Raw genomic sequence first — 20,181 nt, 5'->3', positions numbered from 1 at the left:
TCAGCAACATGTACTCCAAATCTAACATGACCCAAAGATCCTGTGATCCAAGACCAGGGGCAGTCTCTATTAATGAAAGGTTTGCAGATAATTTAGTGACTTTCTTGCACAAATAGGTGTTGCTTGCTCAGCCAGCACTTGGAAAACAGCAGAGCCCAACTATATGGGGTGAGCACTTGAGGGTTTCTACAAGTGACCTGCAGAGAGGTGCTGGAGCAGCAACAGCTGGTCACACTTTGGCTCAGCCCCATGCAGAGTGCCCACTGCCCCTGACCTACTGTCCCACGGCCAGCCTGGCTCCACGCAGCACTCCCACTTGGGAGCTTTCAGATTTGTTTCAGGCAGGCCACAGAAAGCAGGCAGCTGGTGGCTGCTGGCCAGGAAGATCCCAGGCTGCCTGGGCTCCCCGGGCTGCAGAGACCCTTCAAGGCGCTCAGCGGTGCTCCAGCTGTGCTTCCCCTTCTTCAGCAGAAGTGGCGTTTGGTCCACCGTCTCCAAGATGTGCGCCCTTCTGCTCTACCCTAAAAACCAGACCTGAACAAGTCACTAGATGGCAGCAGCAGACCCAGGAAGGTATTCCCCTCATGCAATTCTTTGCTGTTGGATGTACAGCTACTTCTCTTATTTGCTCCAGAAATACTCTGTCACCTTCTTGTTAGAAACTTTCCTGCCCCTCCAACCCCTTGAGTTAAACTAGTCGGATAGGGGAGTAGAAAAAGGTGTGTTTGATCCCTAGAGAGGCGTCACTAGGGTGAGCACAGGCAGCCATCCTGCCCCTGTTTTTATGTGGGTTTATCTCCTGGCTCTATCCCTGAGCTTTGTGTGATGGTGTGGGACTCTCTCCACTGTGCTTCAGACTCCCCACTATCAAGCTGGGCTGAGATACACTGGTAAATATTTTTAGATTAGGCACTGCCTGGCACTCCCACAACAAAGGACTTGTCAGTGCCAGAATGAATAACCACTCTTCTCAGGGATGCACCATGACCTGAAGGGTCCAGGCTGTGTAGACAAATTGGTGGGGCTGAAGTCTGAGCTAGATTTTGGCAGTGATGGCTGTGGGGCTTTGCTGGCCTGAATCAGAAAGGTCTCAGGAGCAAGGTTTGAATCATTGCAACTTCAAGGGATAAAATGGATGTATAACAGTGACTTACCTTCCTTAAATACAATTTATTCTCAAGATTGCCAAAGTACTTGGTGCAGAGCTCACAATAAACTACAAAAAACTGACTCCAGGCTGATATGGTATCAGTTGCAGGTGTGGAAATGGATGACTTATTTTTCCCCTACACAGGAGCAGCATCTTATCTTCCTGGCATGCAGCTCCTGCAGGGCAGAACTCTACTGATCCTGTCTACCCAAACACCAGCAGTAGCTAAAAGAAAGCAGCTCTGAGTTTAGAGCTGGCTGAAAATGGCAGGTTATGAAAGGGAAATCCCAAAGATATTTACTGTTACTTGCACCAGCATAACTGATGTTAAGCTGGGTCCTGGAAAGTCCTGAGCCTTCTCAGCTCTTATGGAAATCTGAAAGATTCTGAGCACAGACCCCAGACAGACACTGCATCAAGTCCATACAGCCCTTGCATGGGGGACCAGGGTGCACAAGGGCTACTGGGTCTTCTGCCTAACTGTGGAGTGCCAGGAGACTGTCCCCAGCCCTCCCAGAAACTATTTAAAAGATCAAATCAAATTACCCCCTGGCTGCTACTATTCCATATTTTGTTTGCAACATCCTCCTCCAGCCCGTTTGCCAGACTCACTGTCTGTCTGCACAGCCATTAATGAATTGCCAGGGCAAGCTGTTGCAACACAGGGTCTCTGTGAAGGTCTGAGGAGCAAACGTGGGCTGATCAGTAATAAATATTGATTTGTCTGTAAATGAAACAGCAGCATTTATGGAACCATGCTGGACACCCAAGTGGTGACCAAATTACCGTGGGGTCAAATACTTAGCAGAATGCTAATAAGCCATTTATATGGGAGGCAGCAAAGCAGGGGCAGAGAGGACTTCTGCAGAACTCCTCCATTTGGACCATTGTGAGGAGGGTCAAAGACAGGTCTATGCAATTTATAGCAGTTCAAGGCCCAGGTTTATCCCAGTTTTAAACAGTCTCAGATGCTTTAGCCAGCCTCAGGGTTTAGCAAACAAGGCCCCTACAGAACCTCAGCTCCCAGCTTGTCTTAGAAATGCAATAAATTGTCTGCATTTCCCTAATGCTGCAACAGAATAATATTTAATTATTTTTATTCATGGGCTCCAAGTGAACTGCAGATAGCCAGCTTGTTTCCAAAAAGAGCCATGAACAGATGCACTGTGTTTGCACAACAAATCTTTCCATCTGTACAAAGGGCTTTTGGTCCACGAACTACCAACCCTTCTCATCTAAAGCTCTGAAGCTACATTTGGATTTAGAGCATTTTGCTGGCCTGCTCTCAGCTAAAATTACACTGTTGATCCAAATCTGGTATTTGTGACTATTTGAATGTGTTGATTATATTTTACATTTAGTTGAGAAGAAGAACAACAACCTAAAAGCAGTTAAAGTGACCAAAAAAAAAAATAGAAAGAAAAAGGAAAAAGCCATTCATTTATCCTTTGCCCAATAAAGCACATACGTGTGTGTAACACTGAACTATAGAGAAGGGACAGAATACAGAAATTTCCTCTGAGTGTCCACAAAGCAGTGCCCTAAGAATGATACTGTGTGCTTCCTACAGGAAACAACAAAATAGGTTTTTTCTTTCTCAAATCATGAGCATGAGAAAAATGAATACTTAGCAGGAAAAGAATGAGAGCATCTTTAGGCAGCAGTAAAAGAACCAGTCCCATGGGATCCCAGACTGCCTGCAGAAGAAAACATTCTCAGCTTTTACCTGCCCACTGAGAGGAGTGTGGCAATATCCCCATAAACCATATTTCTGAGATGTTGCTCCCTGGGTGCATACTTTTCTCTTTCTGTGTTTTGGGAATAAGATTTCACATAAGCACATCCATGGACTGTGACCAGATTTGCCAGGAGGACATGTTTGAAAGGCAAGCTGGCCAAAAAGACACCACAAGGCCTGTTATTTGTTAATGCCATCACTGATAAAGGACAGCATCTTACCACACTTCCTACAGCTTGGGCTGTTCCGATCTCAGTCTGCCCTTGTAGCTGCCTCAGCCCAGAATTTGCCACCCACAGTTCATCCCCTAAGCAAGGCTTGTTTGACCTTTCAAAATATGGTTCTTTGGGGATTTCAGTTTGACTGGACCCTTACTACTTGTGAGAGGAGTTGAAACTGAAAAAAAAAAGGGAAAGGGCAAAAAGAAATATCAGTCTTCCTCTGTCTCATTAGCAACAGATTGCTCCCACTTTATATTATTTCTGAGTTACTGAAACTAACAAATACAAGTTATCCTCTCAGACAGAAAGGGATAAAGTGCCTTTCTGAAGCACTGACAGGATAATCTAACTCAAAAACCCCTTTGATCAACACAGTAACATGCAGTGAAATCCTAATCCTACAGCTGACCACAGGAGTTTTGATTTCTGTGAGGTCAGAATTTCGCACCCAAGACTTTCTTGGATGATATTTAGAGCTGTATCTCTATCCAACTCTGGTCTATACTTATACAACACTTCATTATTTATAAGGTTTATTATTTACTTCTTCATAATAACTAGAAAAATATAAGTCAAGTCCTGCTAGGTCCTGTAGCTTTCTTCTCGAAATTAAAAAGGTCCCAAAAGTGAACCTCTTTGATTTGACATGATCATAAATCACCTAATCAACCTTTTGTCCCTTCGTCTCATGAATGGAGAGAACTGACTCCAAAGAGTATCTGACTTCCTCTTTTTCATCTTCAAATGTAATGTCATGGCTAGGACACAAAGGAAATGGTAAAAGGATTACCAGCACTGATCTCAAGAAGGTATTAAAGTCCTTTCATGTTGTTTCTAGGAAGGAAGAGGAAGATCCAGACCTAAAGTATTTAAAGTCTGAAATCCTATTAAAATCACATCTGTTATCTGAAGAGGCGTTTAAGTATGTCTCGGACTAGCTGCTGGGCAGCCACCACTTTACCAAGCAGCCTCAACTCCAGCAAATCTCTGTGAATTAGGAGCATGAACAACTCACAGAATCTTTCCTTATTTCCCTCCAAAGGTAGAATTGCAACTGGCCTCCCTGGGATTTCCTACAGTAACAGAGTTAGTCCTGCTCACACCAAAGTGGGTGGCAGAGTCTCCCTAATTTTCCAGGAGACCTAATCAGAAGCATGGCAAAAGATGAAGCATGGCAGTTTACATTGCCAGAAAATCTCCAAATGAGAAAGTTTACAGCATAGGCAAAATAGGCAGAGAGAGAGAAATGTAGCCACAGGTTCCAAGAGGATCTCCTTTACTATGGGAAAAATAAGTAATTTCAGTACGTGACACAAATATTCCTTGTCAGTGTTATCCTTATCAGTGTATCCTTACCAGTGTCCTTCTTTTTTGTTCGTGAAAGCTCATGTACTGTTGCTCCAATATCACTTCTCAAGGATTTGATGATCTTATCCAGTGCTGGGACATTCCTGCCTTCCAAGTTAATGAAGAACTCGTACTCATCTTTGTTGAGACGGGAAGGTCGGGACTCAATATGGGTCAAGTTTATACCTTTTTCCTATGAGAAAAGAAATTTTATTGCCACAGGGCTTGGGAGAAGGAATATGACATAAAAGCTAGATAAACACATGTGTCAGTCAACAAACCATACTATACAATCCAAATAACTCAAAAGGAGACACTTACCTCTTGGGGCCACAGAACTGAGGATTTTCACAACAGAGAGAGGGACAGAAAGGAAGAATGAAAAGTATGTGGGATTCCCCCTCATAAAGCTTAGAAAAAGGTGGAAGCAGGATACAAGTTGTAAACAAGCTTTGTATTGTAAATGGTGACTCCAGTACCTCAAGTACATAATGAGAGCCTGTCTGTGTGGACAAGCACATTTCCCAAGGATCAACACAGAAAGCAGTCAGTCCACCTGTAGAGTCCCTTCTCATGAGAAACTGAATGCTGCATTTGTGAACATCTTGAAAGAAGACTGGAAAAGCAAGCAGCTGTGCACCCTGCGAGATAAGCTTCTGACAAACCACTGCACAGTCACCTGCAAAGCCACCTGCAAGATTTCCAGGGCTGTGAGCAGCTGTTGGGCAGAGATCCAGTGGGAAACATGGATCTGCACCAAAAAAAAAGGGCAGCCCAGGTTTGTGCAAATAAAAACATGGGTGTTTTAAGTCAAAGAATCACAGAGTTGCTGAGGTTAGATGGGACTTCTGGAGATCAGCTAGTCCAACAAATTGCTCAGGCAGGTTCTGCTAGAGCAGATTGCTCAGGGTTGTGTCCAGTCGAGTTTTGAGACTCCTCAGTATGTCTGGTACTGCTCCAAAATCTAATCACAGAAAATATTTTCTTTATCTTGGGAACTTGGTCTCACCAAATATCTTTGCTGACCATCAGCAGTGTCTTCTAGCTCTGAAGAAAGAGTTCATTGGCAACTATAGTCTTGGTGACTAGAAACAGTGGGAACCTGACCTCAGACATGCCACCATGCTGACATGTGAGCAACAAGTAGCTAAAAATCATATTTTTCCAGCCACTCCAGCAAAAGTCTGGGACAATCTACCTCAGTTTAGCTGAACTCAAATGTTTTCCTGAGCACTGCAATTTGAATATGAAAATATTGCTTTTTTTTTTTTCTTCTTCTGAGGAAAACCTTTTAAACAGGTTTCAGTGGGCACTGACTTTGCCAGCTGACCATCCTGTCAGTCTCACACTGAAGCTGAAGACACAGAATGACAGGGCCAGGTCTGGGCTTCTGTCCCCTGAGAGGAATATACAAATCCCTGGAGGAAATCTGGGCCTGAAGATCAGAGAATCATAGAATCATTAACCCCAGAAGAGTCAGAGGAGGTGACACATGGTGCTCAGCAGACCTGGAGAAGCTTTTGTTCTGCTTCTTTCAAACTAAAGAAGACCCCAAACTACACGGGGTGAAGTGATGGCCGTGGTGGTGTCAGTGTCAACCCCCTGCCGCAGAGAGGTCAGGAATTCATCCATGAAGTAACACTGTGAAGATCTACTTGTGACCTACAGGGAAGAAAGAGGGAACCTTCATTATCTCTACATCCCTCTGTGTGAGCCTCCAAATCCTTTAAGGTTTTCTTTTCTCCTCCCAGTTCTTGCACAGCACAGGAGGGCATCTGGCCATCAGCGGCAAAGGCCTCATTTACTCCACCACAAAAGGCAGTTTATTACTTGGTAGGAAACATGCACGTGATTCCTCTGTTTCCTGAGCATTGCACGCTACAGATGAAGTTAAATTGTTTGGCTAGATACCAATACAATAAGTTGAAAAGGTCAAAAGCGCATTCACCAACCGCTGCTCTAGAGAGATGACGGAGGTGGATCCCTCCTCGTGGGGCCATCTGGGAGGGAGAATGGCTGCCACTGTCCTTGGCCCCCAGGACAATTTGTTTTAGGCCTCCAAAGCCCCATTTCCCAAACAGACTGCACATTGTACCCTCTGCTTGGTGAGGGGCTGGGAGCTTCCGACAGAGAGCAGGCGCAGGGGGCTGCCGGCCCCTCTGCCGTGGCTGCGCTGTGGGGAGCAGTGCATCAGCGTGGTCTGGCACCTGGAGCTCAGGGGCATTCTGCTGCTCTGCACAGACACTCAGGAAGGTGGAGAGTGGGTGCAAAACCTCCGCCTGCCAAAGGCTCGTCGCAGGCACACTGGAGGTGTTGCTTTACTTTCACTTTGCGGTGATGTGTAGGGGTGTTGTATTCTGTCCCTGTGTAGATTCACAGTGAAATGGGGTCCCAAGCCCTGACAAGGCTTTCTACATCTTGCAGAGGCTGTGATAACATGGACCCATCTTCAGTGACTGTTATTTCCTACTTCCCTCTTCCACCCACAATTGTTCATCCCTGCCTCAACATCCCTCCCCCGGAGATAGCAGAGCTGTTTGAGAGATCATAGAATCACAGAACCATAAAATAGTTTGGGTTGGCAGGGACATTTAAAGGCCATCTAGTCCAACCCCTCTGCAATGAGCAGGGACATCTTCAGCTACATCAGATTGCTCATAGCCCCATTCAGCCTGACCTTGAATGTTTCCAGGGATGAGGCATCCACCACCTCTCTGGGCAAACCATGCCGGTGTCTCACCATCCTCATGGTCAAAAGTCTCTTCCTAATGCCTAGTCCAAATCTACCCTCTTCTCGTTTAAAACCATTACTCCATATTCTGTCACAAAACGCCCTGCTGAAAGGTATGTCTCCATCTTTCTTATAGGCCACCTTTAAGTACTGAAAGGCCAGAATAAGTTCACCCCAGCACCTTCTCTTCTCCAGACTGAAGATACCTGTATCACTTCTTCCTTTTTTTTTTTTTTGACCAGATGACTTTTCCTCTGTACCAGCTCTCCAACCTGGCTCAGTGAGCAACTGCAAAGACAGCAGTGCCCACAAAATTAAGGGAAAGAAAAAGGGGGGGAAAAGGAAGACAGGTAGGAAGTAGCTCATGGAGAGAGTGACCTCCTTTCTCTCCTTTCTTACACTTGAGATAAGCAGGACACCTTCATGCAGACTGTCAAGCTGCTTTGCTGTTTATTGAGGGATATCTGCCACTCAGTAATATGCAGAGCCAACCTGTTACCTCTTCGTGCCAAGGCTTCAGGACCTCACAACAGAAGAAGCTGAAGGGAGAACCCTTCTGGTGACTGTTTTCAGAGCAAGAATTCAGCAGCATATGTCCAATTTCCTCAAGTGGCACTCCTGGAGAAATGTGTTCTCATATGTTGTGCCTTGCTACTAAGCCATGGATTTAAAAATATTTACAGTGGCTCTGTTACTAGAGTTGTTTTACAAATCTCAATTTCATTCTAGTCCAACTACTCCATCTAGTGTTTAATCTTCATAATTTCACATTGTTCAAAATTATTTTGTATCCTTGATATTGGCAAATCTTGCAATTGCATCAGGTTTCTCACAGTAGTTGATGCTTATTTAAAGCTCCAGCTTCTGCAAACAAATGGCTACTTGAGAAAGTCAGCTAATAAAAGTTCTTCCAGTTTTCTGAGCTATTTTTTGTCGCTGTAACCTAATTTCTAACTTAACTGGTTTGGGAAGATCTGGGATGTCATGTATTCGAGGCTGGATTCACACCTGAACTAGTAACATTGGTCTCTTCTGACTTTCCTATTTTAGAGCTGGTGGGAATCAAATGAGCCCAGGGATTGAGATGATAGAAAGAAGTCTCAAGACACATTCTCAGAGCTCAAAAAGCAAGTTAGAACTTAATTCTAAGCAAGTTAGAAGAGGACAGTGACACAAAAATCAAATTACAACACGGACAATGGTGGAAGCAGGGAGGAGATTGCCCATGACTGCCTTACCCCACAGTGGTGGATCTCAGTCTTGCTTCCCTCTGGTTCCTTGGTTCCCTCTGGTCCCTTGGAACCCTGGGTTCCTCCTACTGTGAAGTAGCTCCAGCCCCTTCCCCAGGTTATTCTAGTTATGCCATCCCAACTGAGCATCTCCTACGCTGCAGCTGCCCCACACCAGCAGGGTAAAATCAGCCTGGTGTTACACTACACAGGCAGCCTTGTAGAAGTCATTGTAGGCGAGAATTTAGTCATACCCTTAGAGAGTTTAATGACCTGGTCGTTGGAAAAGGAAAGTTTTGTTTTCATAGCTACATGGGGAAGCCATCAGTAGGGATGGATACTTTTTGGGAAAGTTATGAGCTACTACTTTCCATGTAATTCATACGTCCTTCTGTTTATGCATTACTAAATGCTCCTGTACATGGTTCTAAAACTAAGTACAGCTGTTAAACTCAGCTGCAGCTTGTTTTCATGACTGTTGTCATTAATTAAGTTTGGCTTCATCAGGAGATCCCATGTTGTTACCAGATGAAGAACTGTTGACAACACTGGTGCTGCTAATCAGCATTCAGTGAGAATTTGGGTGAAATCTCCCAAGACAAAGATTTGCTTGCATTTTCTGGTACCAAAAAAAAAAGGTGACTGTTCTTTTAACCCTTCCCATGGTGTAGTTCAGGGTTTGCTGGAGGAGGACACTTTCAGAAGCACAAGTAGAAGCTCAGTGCCTAATTTTCACAGGCAATCAGGGAACTTAGGAAGTTACAGTGATGCCTTCAGCCACAGATTCCCAAAATGAAGGCAAAGGCAACCATCTGGTTCAGCTTTACTGCCCAAGGGGCTGCTTCTCTGCTGAGGGCAGTACTTCTCCATATTCTTCACATCTGTTAGGGTCTTCCTTCCAAGCTTGTGGAGGCAAAGTAAACCAGAGCAGGTCCCTGGCAGCAAACAGCTCCAGAGAGCAACTGGCCCTGGAGGAGCCCCTGGTGTCCATCACTCAGCAGTTCTGTTCCAACCCTGAAATTTGGCATGAGGCTTTCAGCACAGTCTAGCTACAAAACACATGGAGCAGAACAAACCAAAAACATGTGGCACTGCACAAGCACCTACCAAGAGGGCACTCCTCTCTTTAAACTCATGTTGGTTTGCTAGATCAAGGAGTCCTGCTCTCCTGCCCCTGGGGCCAGAGATAAGACTGAGGACATGGCTTTGGAGCAGTGTAATAAAAGGATCATAGCTGTGCATATGTACAACATAATGAAAAAATGGGTCTCGTGGTAGGGGCATGCCTGGCCTGTTCACCTATCACTGTAGACACTTCCAACACACCCCCTGGCCAAAGTGACTGCTCTCTTCCACTTATTTGGAAACAACCCAAACCACTGCAGAGCCAATACCTTCCCAAGGGACAAAGAGATAACAGTCACGTTGGACTTTCTGCTAGGTGAAGTTCCTCAACAGAAAAAGAACAGAGTCATCTCTGCTGGCTCTTGAAGGGCAGAGTCTCATTTAGTACAGCCTGTTACTCCCATCCTGTCGTACCATGGAGCAGTAACTTCCATGAAACAATAACTTACTCTGGGAGCAGGACTACTTAGTGCAAATCAGTGGGGCTGCTTTTGAACTAGAGCCCTACCCACTGATGGCTGGACCTTCTGCTGGAGTCCTGCTCTGTATTTGAGAAGATTCCATCAGTGAGGAAAAGATAGAAGGCTCCTCTCTGAGAATAGGTTGAGTAAACTTGTAACATATTCCAATGTTTGCGCTTAATACAGCTAAAAATCTCCTGCTACTTTTTCCGTCAGGAAAAGAACTTCAGAGAAGATTAATGTGTTCACAAATTCATGTGGAAAATCTGCAAATAAGACTGAAAGCAATCCTTTTTACATATGGAAATGTCCATATTTTTAATGATGAATTTAACTATGGAAAGGCCAATCTTTTAGGAAAAACAACTTTTTTTTTCTTCACTATTTTTTTCTTTTGGAATGGAAAAAGTGATCTCGATTTCAATAGGCTTTTATCATTACAGAGAAAAAAAGCATTTCTACCAAGAGTTAACTTGAAATGCTCAGGTTTGCTTTTTCAGTTTCGATAAGAAATGTCCAAGATTTCTGTCTTTTCTTGACCTCCAGTTATACTCCGTAACTTTTTGATGTGAATCAAAAAAGAAACATAATTTCACAATGGCTATTCTGTCTTCCTTATTTTAAGCATGATATTTCACTTATGTGTGATGTTCTGTTTCAGGCTAAGGTATTTATTCAAGGCTTCCTAGTTACCATGTTCTGTAATAGCATGACACAAATAAACAGCACATGGCTGCACCAAACAGTACCTCAGTGTATAGCAGGGCCTATTAAAATGATGTTAATGAAAAACTCTGCTGATGGGTTTCTGCTGTCTCTATAGCCATGCTCAAGCCTGTAATGAGGACTGAGGTGTTGGCCCAGCAAAGCCCATAAGGAAGCTGTATGCACACTAGGATAGATAAATATTATGGACAAATAGGCTTTTCAAGTGCAAAATAATTGGGTTTGATAAGCAAAAAGGATTGTTTGCCACATCCCAGTATAGAAACAGAGCATCTGGTGTGGAAGCAAAGTGGATTCAGTTTTAACAATCTGCTTATTGCAGGACATGATTGAGCTGCTGACATGTTACAGCACATGTCAGAGTGAGAGTCTGGCCCTGCAGACACGTGTCTCCACGGGAAAGGTGAAGAGACTGCAGAGACTGTACTGTCAGCAGCAGCCCAGGAGGAACAGATTCATGCAGTCAGGCAAGGATTTGAAAACCGGAGAGGGGACAAGAGCCAGGGGTCAGAAAAGTTTAGGAGCCTGCTGAAGTCCGGTGTTTGGAGGGGTCTTCCCAAGTGCTGGTTTTTGTTAGAGTGTGAGACCGGGAAAGGACTCTCCTGTTGTTCAAAGTGGATGTTAAACTCTTCCCTAGACATGGCCTGTGCTTTTAGAGATGGAAATGCTTTCCACATATAGTCTTTCTTTAAATGTGTGACTGTCCTTCTTCCAGGCAGACTGTTTGCCCTTTTTGGACATTGTGCATTGACCTAACTCTGAAATGCATAAAAGAGATTATGAATTAAGACTAAACATGAGAAAAAAGTGGAAACAATCAAGTACATTTTGGACATAAAGCCAGCAGACATAAGGAGCTGAGTACACGGAGGAGATTCCTCAGGAAAAAAAAGCTTTCAAACTACATAGGAAAAGCAACAGTTGTCACTGTAGATGCATACTTGTGTGCAACTGGGACCTGAACAGAAAACTAGAGTTTGGGTCTTCAAGCTAAAAAAAAAACATACATGAGAGCATGTAGTACTCTGTCAACTGCATGAGAAACCCTGAGAGATGTTTGAGTAGGACAAACATTACTGCTTCCACAAAACACATTGATATTCTCTTAAACTTGGTATCTCAGTTAAAGGACATAACTCTGTGCCATGAGCACTCTGTAGCCATTGGTCTTGTGCCTTGCCCTACCTGAATTAGGCTCCCCTACCTTCAGTTCATCCTTGCCTCCACAATGGGGGCTTACCCAGTTCATCTGGGCTGTGTTTGGACACTACTTCCTTCCCTGGGTGAGTTGACTCTTGGAGGAGTACAGATTATATCTGGACTGGGAAAGAGTCATGATGCTTGATGAGCCAGCAGTCCTGGATCTTATGATATCTAGGGGAAGAGTCAGGCTAGAGCACACCACAGCTCCTTTGGGCTCTTGCTGCCTGTGTAGAACAAGCTGGGACAGGAGCTAAAGTCTGGCCAAGTTTCACCCCAGCATAGGAGTAGAACATGGGTAGGATGTGAACCTGGAAGTGAAAAGCTGCTCCTGTACCTCAGGAAGGGACTCAAGAGTGACTGAACAGACCACCTAGAGTAACAGAATTCTTTTTTTCAGCTCTTAAACCAAGGAGAGGAAGAACCTCCCCAGGTCCACATAGACACCTCCTTTTCAGAAAGGCAGCCTATGTGCTGATGGCACCTCAAGATCTCTCCTTTCTTTAGGTATCCCCTCAATTCCCTGCGTCTCAGTCTGTATCTTGCTTCCATGCTTCCTTCCCTGTGAGAGAGGGTTTATTTTCAATCTTTCATATTTACAGCTCACTCAACCCACCTTCTCTCCCCTTCACGTCCGAGAGTAGTTTTACAGATTGGCTCAAGAAGACACAAAATCCTCAAAGCCAGTGCTGGAGGCACTGTCTCAATCACTCTCAAATGGGAGCTGGGAGAGAGTCGAACTGTTCTCTCTTCCTGCCTTCCCAGGAACGAGTGTCCAGAGAGACCTCAGCAGTCTGGGCAGCTCTCAGCCCCAGCAAGGAACAGAAGGTCTCCGAACATGCCGCACATGGTCATCGGCACCAGCATCTGCACAAGGTGTGGACCCCCTGCATGGGGGCCAACAATTGCAGAGCCACATCTGCTCCAGGGAACAGCCTGATCATATTTTGCGGCTTTTTTTTTCCTTGTTTCTTAGTTCATGTGGTTGCATGAAGCAATGACAGACAGAGCAGCCATCCTCACATCTCCCTGTGATGTCCCTCTGGGACAAATCCACTGCATTTCCTCAGGCCAGCAACAAGCTGGTGACAGAAGCCTGGGGACAGGGCTAGGTATCTCCCTGCCTAGAGGAGCCCACCAACAGCGAGTCTGAACTAACTCCCATAACATCTCACAATTGATGTTACTAAGCAGTGAAGGAGTACAAGAGGAAAAAAATTCCCTCAAGTTCTTTCTCCTTGTTCCCATTCTTCATCTGCATATTACCACTTTTCCTGTCTCTTCTGTGGATCTTACTGAGCACAAAGTCTGTGTCTCTGAGGCCCCACAGTTACGGTCCAGGTGAAAAAGGGAGGAGGTTACCCTGTGCATGTGTGTCTTACCCCACTGTGCAGAGGGTGAGGTTCTTTGAACTGAGTTAGAACAGCCCAAGAGCTGCTCTGGTTTATACAGGAATCCTCTAACAGGAATTCACTAACAGCCCTGAGGAGCTGAAGCAGCAGGTCAGGCTTGCACCATTAAATCCCCTTCTCTCAGCCCCACATCCACTTCCACACTATATTGCCAGCAGCATGTAAAACTGATATGACAGCACCTATGCACAGGTCTCTTGTCAATTCCTGGTGCTGGAGAAGACTAAAAGTTAGCACAGAAAGAATTAGCTTCATTGGGATGGAAAACCACCCCAGCCAATGGTGCAGACATCTTTAGGTGAGTCCCAACTCCTCAGCTGCCATCAGGGTCACTGAGAAAAAACATCACTCAGACAGTCTAGTTTAGGTATCTACTTTGGGGCAAGAGAAGTCACATCCGAGAACTGGCTACTTCTCTCTTTTCTATACTAGCTCTCCTACATATTTTTCTTTAGAGCTGACAGCAATTTGGTTATTAGACAGCAATGCCCTCAATAAGAGAATATCAACAGTCTCCTTAATTCACTTACAGATGTGCACATCATTGACATACAGACATTTTGAAGGATTGTATTACAGTTGTCAATTCACAGACAGACTTGTTCTGCTGTCATTGGTCTGAATTTCCTTTCATTCTAATGAATCAAGTATGTCCTATAACTCATAATTATTTTTCCTTTATACCAATAACACACAAACCTTTCATTTCCTAGTAAATTCAATTTATGAATGGAAAATAAGAAAGTCACACCTTCTTAAACCAATATAACAGTGTATTTGCTTGGGAGCACAGAGTACACAGCTGTGTGTATTGCAACACAACCATCGTGAATTGCAGGGATTTCGTGCTTTTTAAACAGCATTCATGACATCTGGGAATAGATAGGCACACAATGTCCTGAAAGGTAAATGGCTTCTTTTTTCCCAAAAAAGCTTCCCAAATCAGTCAGTACAAGTTACACCTCTTTGGTGTAAACAAAGTGCTGTAATTTTGATGCTATTTTGCAGGTAGCCTCTCCTCACTCTGTAGAAGTACAGGTACTTCTCACGGGTGGAAGTGGTGGGTTTATTTATATCAGATTTACTGAGGTGGACAAGAGCCAAGATGACAGTAGCTGCCCCCAGAAGAGATGCTTCATGCAACGTGCAGTATGAGTCACATGGCTCACATGCATGTTATGTTTGCCTTACGAGTTATAAGGCAAACTATTTGGTTACAAGTCAATCTTAGGTCATGGCCCAATTCACTCCTACCTCTTCCTCAAGCAGTTACAGTGGAATATTTCCTTCTTAAGTGAAAAAAAATGCATTTTTTTCCACTCTCATGTCAAAGGTAGAGGTTTTAATTTAAAAGTTTGAAATCAAATTTTAACTTAAAAAGGCTACTTCTGCTCCAAGACTTTAAGCCCAGAAGAGAAATGCATGCTGCTTTCCCACGTAATGGCAATGAAATAGAATAACAAACGTGATCTCAAATACCCTGAAAAAATGTTACTGCAATACAAAACTGTAAAGACCTGGTCTGGTTTCCCGAAGAAAAATATTTACCTCAAATGTGCGTAGGACTTTAGCCAACGCCCCAACTTCTTCTTTCAGAGAGAAAATCAAAGAAATCACACCATTTTTATTTTGGGACTCTTCGATGTACATAGATTCCTGAAGGGACAGAAAAGAAAACATGCAAACAAAAAAGGTTTACACTGGAAGTCAGTTTTCCTTTTCTCCATTTCCCTTTTGCACTGCATCAGCAATGTAAAGAGGGTACACAATAAAGTGGGAATCAAGGCAACTTGATGCCAGAAGAAGAGCAGCTCTGGGGCTGCTCCAATTCATGATGGTAGAGACACAAATCCCTTCTCTCAAACTTGGGTCCTTGTGGGAGCAAGGCAGTTAAAAAGGACATGAAAATAATCCAATATCATCTCTGCCTGGCTTCACCTGTCAGGTATATCAAGCTCAGGGAGGACTGGAAACATTACTGCACTTTGGTTTCAGCTACAGTGCAAAGTCCTTCCCTCAGGCTTTCTTTTCATTAACACTCAGGATTAAGCGGAGCAATGTAGATGAGCTCTGTGCAGGGGTGTAGACCATGATCTGTGGCTCATTTCATTTCTCCTTGTACCTTCCAGGTACCACCAGGAGAGAGGACATACTCACAAGAGGTCTATGGAAGGTGGTTTAAAAACAGAATAACGACATCAAAGAAAGTAAAAGAAACAAAAAAGGAAAAAATGTTGGAGCAAACATTTAAATCTTCCCTAAATCCCATAGTCAGCAAAAGACTCAGTTAGGTCAAGATATGTTTTCATTTATGTTTGTTCTCTTTCTTTTATTGATTTTCTGCTCTGTAAATTCCAAGAAGGCATTTTCCAGTGCTCTCAAGAAAGAAGAATGTTTATTTTAACTATTTTCATGGTTCTCATTACTAGAATGTCTTTGCATGCCTCAGTACATGTGTTTCTATTCACAGAAGCCCTGTTAAGCAGGGAAGAGCTATTTCACCACTTAAGAAATAGGAAACTGAGTCCTAGAGTGAAGCTAGATTTTCAAAACTATCTGGGTACTTGACATGGCCTGCTGAGATTTCAAGAATAAATTAAATTTTTATGTCTAAGTAAATTTGATGCAGAACCATCACAAACTTTTGGGAGTCACATTAATGTCTTATTTTGGTTTGTTTCACTTCTTTTTAACTTCTACTGGCCTTGGGCAAATTGCCTCGATTGGTATTTCAAAGATCACACCAGATATCTGCAACACAGATGGGTCCTGGTGTAACAAGTCCTGGGCCAAAACTTGATTCAAGGTACCCAATCAATTTTATTTTATGAAGATCCGTATTTTCAGTCAGAGCCTGTCCTCTGTTAAGCTATTGCTTAACTGAACATATAAATCAGAGTATAAAGAGTCTCAGTTCCCAAAAATTGTCCTCAGAAAAAATAGCCTTTGTAGAAGACAAATTAATAGGCAAATCCAGTTGCCCTGAAGCCATAAATTTCTTGGTGGGAGTACATTTCCAGAGCTATGAAGAACTGCCTTCTTCTGTAAAGTAAATAATTGTTGATTCTTCATGCTACCTCCAAGGCTGCCTCCAAGGTTGCTGCTAACCTGAGATTTTATTTTCAGAGACTGGCAACACATTTTTCTCTCTGGCTGTATTTCCAGAGGTTGCAAAGGTTTTTCAAATGTTTTTTACCTATATGGGGAACTTCTATTGGGAACTAGAGTAGAAGTACTGCCTTTATGCACTAGAAGGAAGATTTCCATCTGTTCAATTGTGACACTTACCACAGCCTCTCTGTGTCTCCTGGGTCCTCACCCAGCCAGGGACTCAGCCCAGCTCTTACATGGTGAGGACCAAGAGGAAAAGCAGCTGGAAGTGGTGTGTCAGCTGGCTAATGAAACCCATTTACACCTCAAGCAACCACAAGGGAAAACAATGACAGGAGTCTGGCAAAAGTCAACTCAAATGTCTGTAGTACAGAAATTTTGTGATAGTGTAACCAAAACTGTCATCTCAAATACTGTCCATGCATTGCTTTGTCCTCCTGTTTTCATGTAGCAAAGCCAAAACTGTGCTACACTAGTGTCTGCCCAATGGATCAAGAATTTGTTTTTTATGGTCTGAAGTGAAACTATTTTAAAAGACATGCAGTATATATTTAAAATATTCTTGCCAGGTCATGCTGTGAGAACCAGTTCATAATGACAGACTGACTTGAATTTGCATGACAAACAAAGAATTTGTGGTTTGGATACCTGCAGGGGATATAATGCGAGGTTTAAGTCCTGCAAGGTAATTCTGATGGTAATTGATCTCTTTATATAATAAGAATACACAAAAATGCCTTAAAAAATCTTTCCAAACTCCTTGGCCACTAGTCTTGGTGTGTTAAGATCAGCTGCTTTTAATCTGTCCCCAGTCATTTTCCCACTCTTGTAAATTGATGTATATTGGTGCTTAAAAGTAAGACACACTGCTGTGGGAGTAGGCACCAACACTGTAAACAGCATCATACTTGCTTAATTTCTTGCACGTCTGCATATGCACTCAGTTCACTGGAAGGTCTTTTTACAAGCATCAGTTCACACCTGAGTCTGTCCACAGAGGTGGCAAAGGGAAAGAAGACTGAAATGATTGTTTTCCTGGTACCCACTTCTTATCAATATATATGGAGGCAATGTCCATCAATACACGCTGAGGACAATATCAAACAACACTTAAGCAAATGTAGTGCAGAATAAATTAAGTTCTAATTTTCTTCTAGATTCTTTTTTTTTTTTCCAGGAAGTAAAATAAGAATCATTTGATGAGCATGAACAACCATTCCTGGACCCAGTACAATCTCAAAGATAAGCGATGTGTAGATGCAAGGATGGGTTTACCTGAGCACCATGCCAATCTTTATTTTTAGTTAACCACTTTGCACATAGGTTGATATTACCCTTCTGACACCTGTGACAGTATTGGGGCTGAATAAAACAATCTTGTCAGCCTTCTAATCCATTTATGAGATGTTTAGATAAAGCCCTTCAGAGTGAATTCCAACACTGTTAAAGCCAGAGAAAAGTTTTCTTTCAATTTCATGGGTACAAAATTTTTAACCTCTGTGTAAGTCCAGGTTTATTAGATATACAAAATTGTAGGGGAAAAGAGTGAAAAAATATTTCAAATTAAATAAGATTCCTAAGTTACTTCTGAAAATGGAACTAATTTCCAAGTCAGATTTCTAAAGGCATTTAAATGCTGATCTCCCACGGATGTCATTGGAACCAAGCAATTACACAACTTGGATAAGTAGCAAGGTGAGACCCTATAGAATTGTTGCAGGAGTTCAGCCTCAGCACACAAAATGCAGTAGGAAAACAGGCTTCCTTGGCAGCTCTTAAAAAGTTTGTATAAATTGGAGCCCTTTTTTGCACATCTTGTATACTTTGTCTCTAGCTTCAGAAGTGTTGCATAGGACACATACATGCAGAATGTGGTCCTAATAATTAACCATGCTGGCCTCGGGTTACGTCACTTGTCCCTGCAGTAACATTAGTTTCTGTAATCGAAGGGCATGGGCTACAGGACTTTCCTGTATTTCCCAAAACAAAGTGTTCAAAGTCAGTCAGTAAACATTAAAGAGGGGGACATCAAAGTCCCAAAATTTAACAAATAGCTCTACTAGAAGAAACAAAACTTCATCTATTTTCCCTTAATAGAAGAAGACAGCTTTCTTTCATGACACAGGTTTAATACTTCTAATAACTGCTGGTGTTTTCTGCTTCTTATTCTCTTTTCCATGTATGCAAGGATAATGTTGCAATGTTTATTTGCATTCTTACTGCACTTTTGCAAGCACAATTAACAACAGACAAGGATAGGGGTTGCCCAAAGAGAGCACAGTGGCAACCAAACACCATAAAGCATCAAAACAGGCCATGTCAAATCCTCCCATCTTGGGTCAAACTGTCTCTCAAAGAGTGGGGGACAAGGTTTGTGAAGAGGCTTGAGGCAAACAGGCACCCCTCTGCAAAAAGCAGGCACACAGACCCCATCACCTACCTGGAAAGGGTCACCATTCATTTTGCAGTGCTGTGAGTCCATGTTGCAGAGGCAGTGATGCCCACACAGGGAGGCCCCTTTGCTGTAGCAGGTGAAGCCTTCTGACCTAAGTGCAGCAGACAGAACTCTGTGCAAAGGTATTTAAAGTGGAGCAAGCAAGGCAAAGCCATCCCCTCCCTCCCCTTCCCCAGCTCCCTCCCCTGGACAACATGCCAAGGGGGCGTTCTCCCTGCACGCCCACCCCACCCACCCCTGGCACATAAACAAGCCGCTCCACGCCGGCCATCCCTTGTGAGTCCCACGCCTGCACACAGCTGCTCTCCAGCATATTGTTTCTATCTGCACCCAACGTGGAGGAGCAGCATGCTCTGAATTAACAGTCTTTCTTCTGCTGATCAACATCAGCTGTTTTCACTTCTTCACGTCAACACATCGTTTTCGGTTCAGCCTCCTGCCCATCCATTCCCACTGCAGAGTGTGTGTTCAGCCTCAGGTGGGCTTCGCACTGAAGGTCTCTCTACTTGAACAGACATCAGATGTTCTCCAGGACCTGCTCATTGGATGTCAAACACCAGGCACATTAGGGTCTGCCACAGAACACCAGTTGAGGGACTTGTCCTTTAATAGGGCCTTTTGGGGTGCTTCCAAGAGGTCAGAGAGCAGGAGACATCACTCATCAGACACTAGAAAGAGACACCCAGTGTAAGGGAAGCATGAGATAGGATTTAGATGCATGAACCTCACACTGGGATATGAGTCTGAACATGGAGAAAAGGAAGAAGGTAAAGGAAGAAAAGGAAAAGGAAAGAGTAGGTCAGAGCTCTAGGGCAGGAGGATGTAGAAGATGTATGTACTCTTGTATGTAGTGTCAGCCATGGAAAGCAACAAGGGGGACAGGGTGGGGGACATAAATTATTTCAGAAAATGTTACATGATGCACACGTAACACACTGGGCCCTGCTGGCATTGTGGAAGCAGGAGGGGACAGGAAAGATGGAGCAGTAGAGGAAAGGGAGGCTATCCTAAGTGCCAGCAGTATAAAAACTACTGGTTTTTATCTATTCACACAGTAAATTCACTACAATAGCCAGTATTTTGTGTCCTGTGTCTGTGCAGCTTGAGGCATAGTCTTATCCATGATAGGAACACTGAAGGCCACCCTGAGAAAGCTTCCTACTTGGTTTATTTTTCAGTGAGATTTAAAAAAAAAAATAATCAAATGCATGTCCTTTGTCTGGCCAAAGTAACTGTGGCATCCAAAATCATAAACTATTCTTTCTGTCATTAGTT

General features: G+C 43.5%; 1 protein-coding gene across 1 annotated transcript in view; it reads right to left on the bottom strand.

Annotated features, from left to right (window-relative positions):
- PAH (phenylalanine hydroxylase) overlaps positions 1 to 19,031 on the bottom strand; it is a 37,459-nt gene extending 18,428 nt beyond the window's left edge. The window contains exons 1-3 of the mRNA XM_050324982.1: positions 18,892 to 19,031; positions 14,889 to 14,996; positions 4,466 to 4,649 (exon numbers count right to left, since the gene is read on the bottom strand). Of these exons, the coding sequence (XP_050180939.1) occupies positions 4,466 to 4,649; positions 14,889 to 14,996; positions 18,892 to 18,933 (334 nt within the window). The 5' untranslated portion in view covers positions 18,934 to 19,031. The remainder of the gene's footprint in view (positions 1 to 4,465; positions 4,650 to 14,888; positions 14,997 to 18,891) is intronic.
- Between the last annotated feature and the right edge of the window lie 1,150 nt (positions 19,032 to 20,181).

This window comes from Myiozetetes cayanensis, unplaced genomic scaffold (genome assembly GCF_022539395.1).
Source record: "Myiozetetes cayanensis isolate MyiCay16 unplaced genomic scaffold, myiCay2020 scf3, whole genome shotgun sequence".
In the NCBI taxonomy this organism is placed as follows: Eukaryota; Metazoa; Chordata; class Aves; order Passeriformes; family Tyrannidae; genus Myiozetetes; species Myiozetetes cayanensis.
The sequence above is the reverse complement of the archived record's forward strand: the minus strand, read 5'-3'. Positions and strand labels throughout refer to the sequence as shown.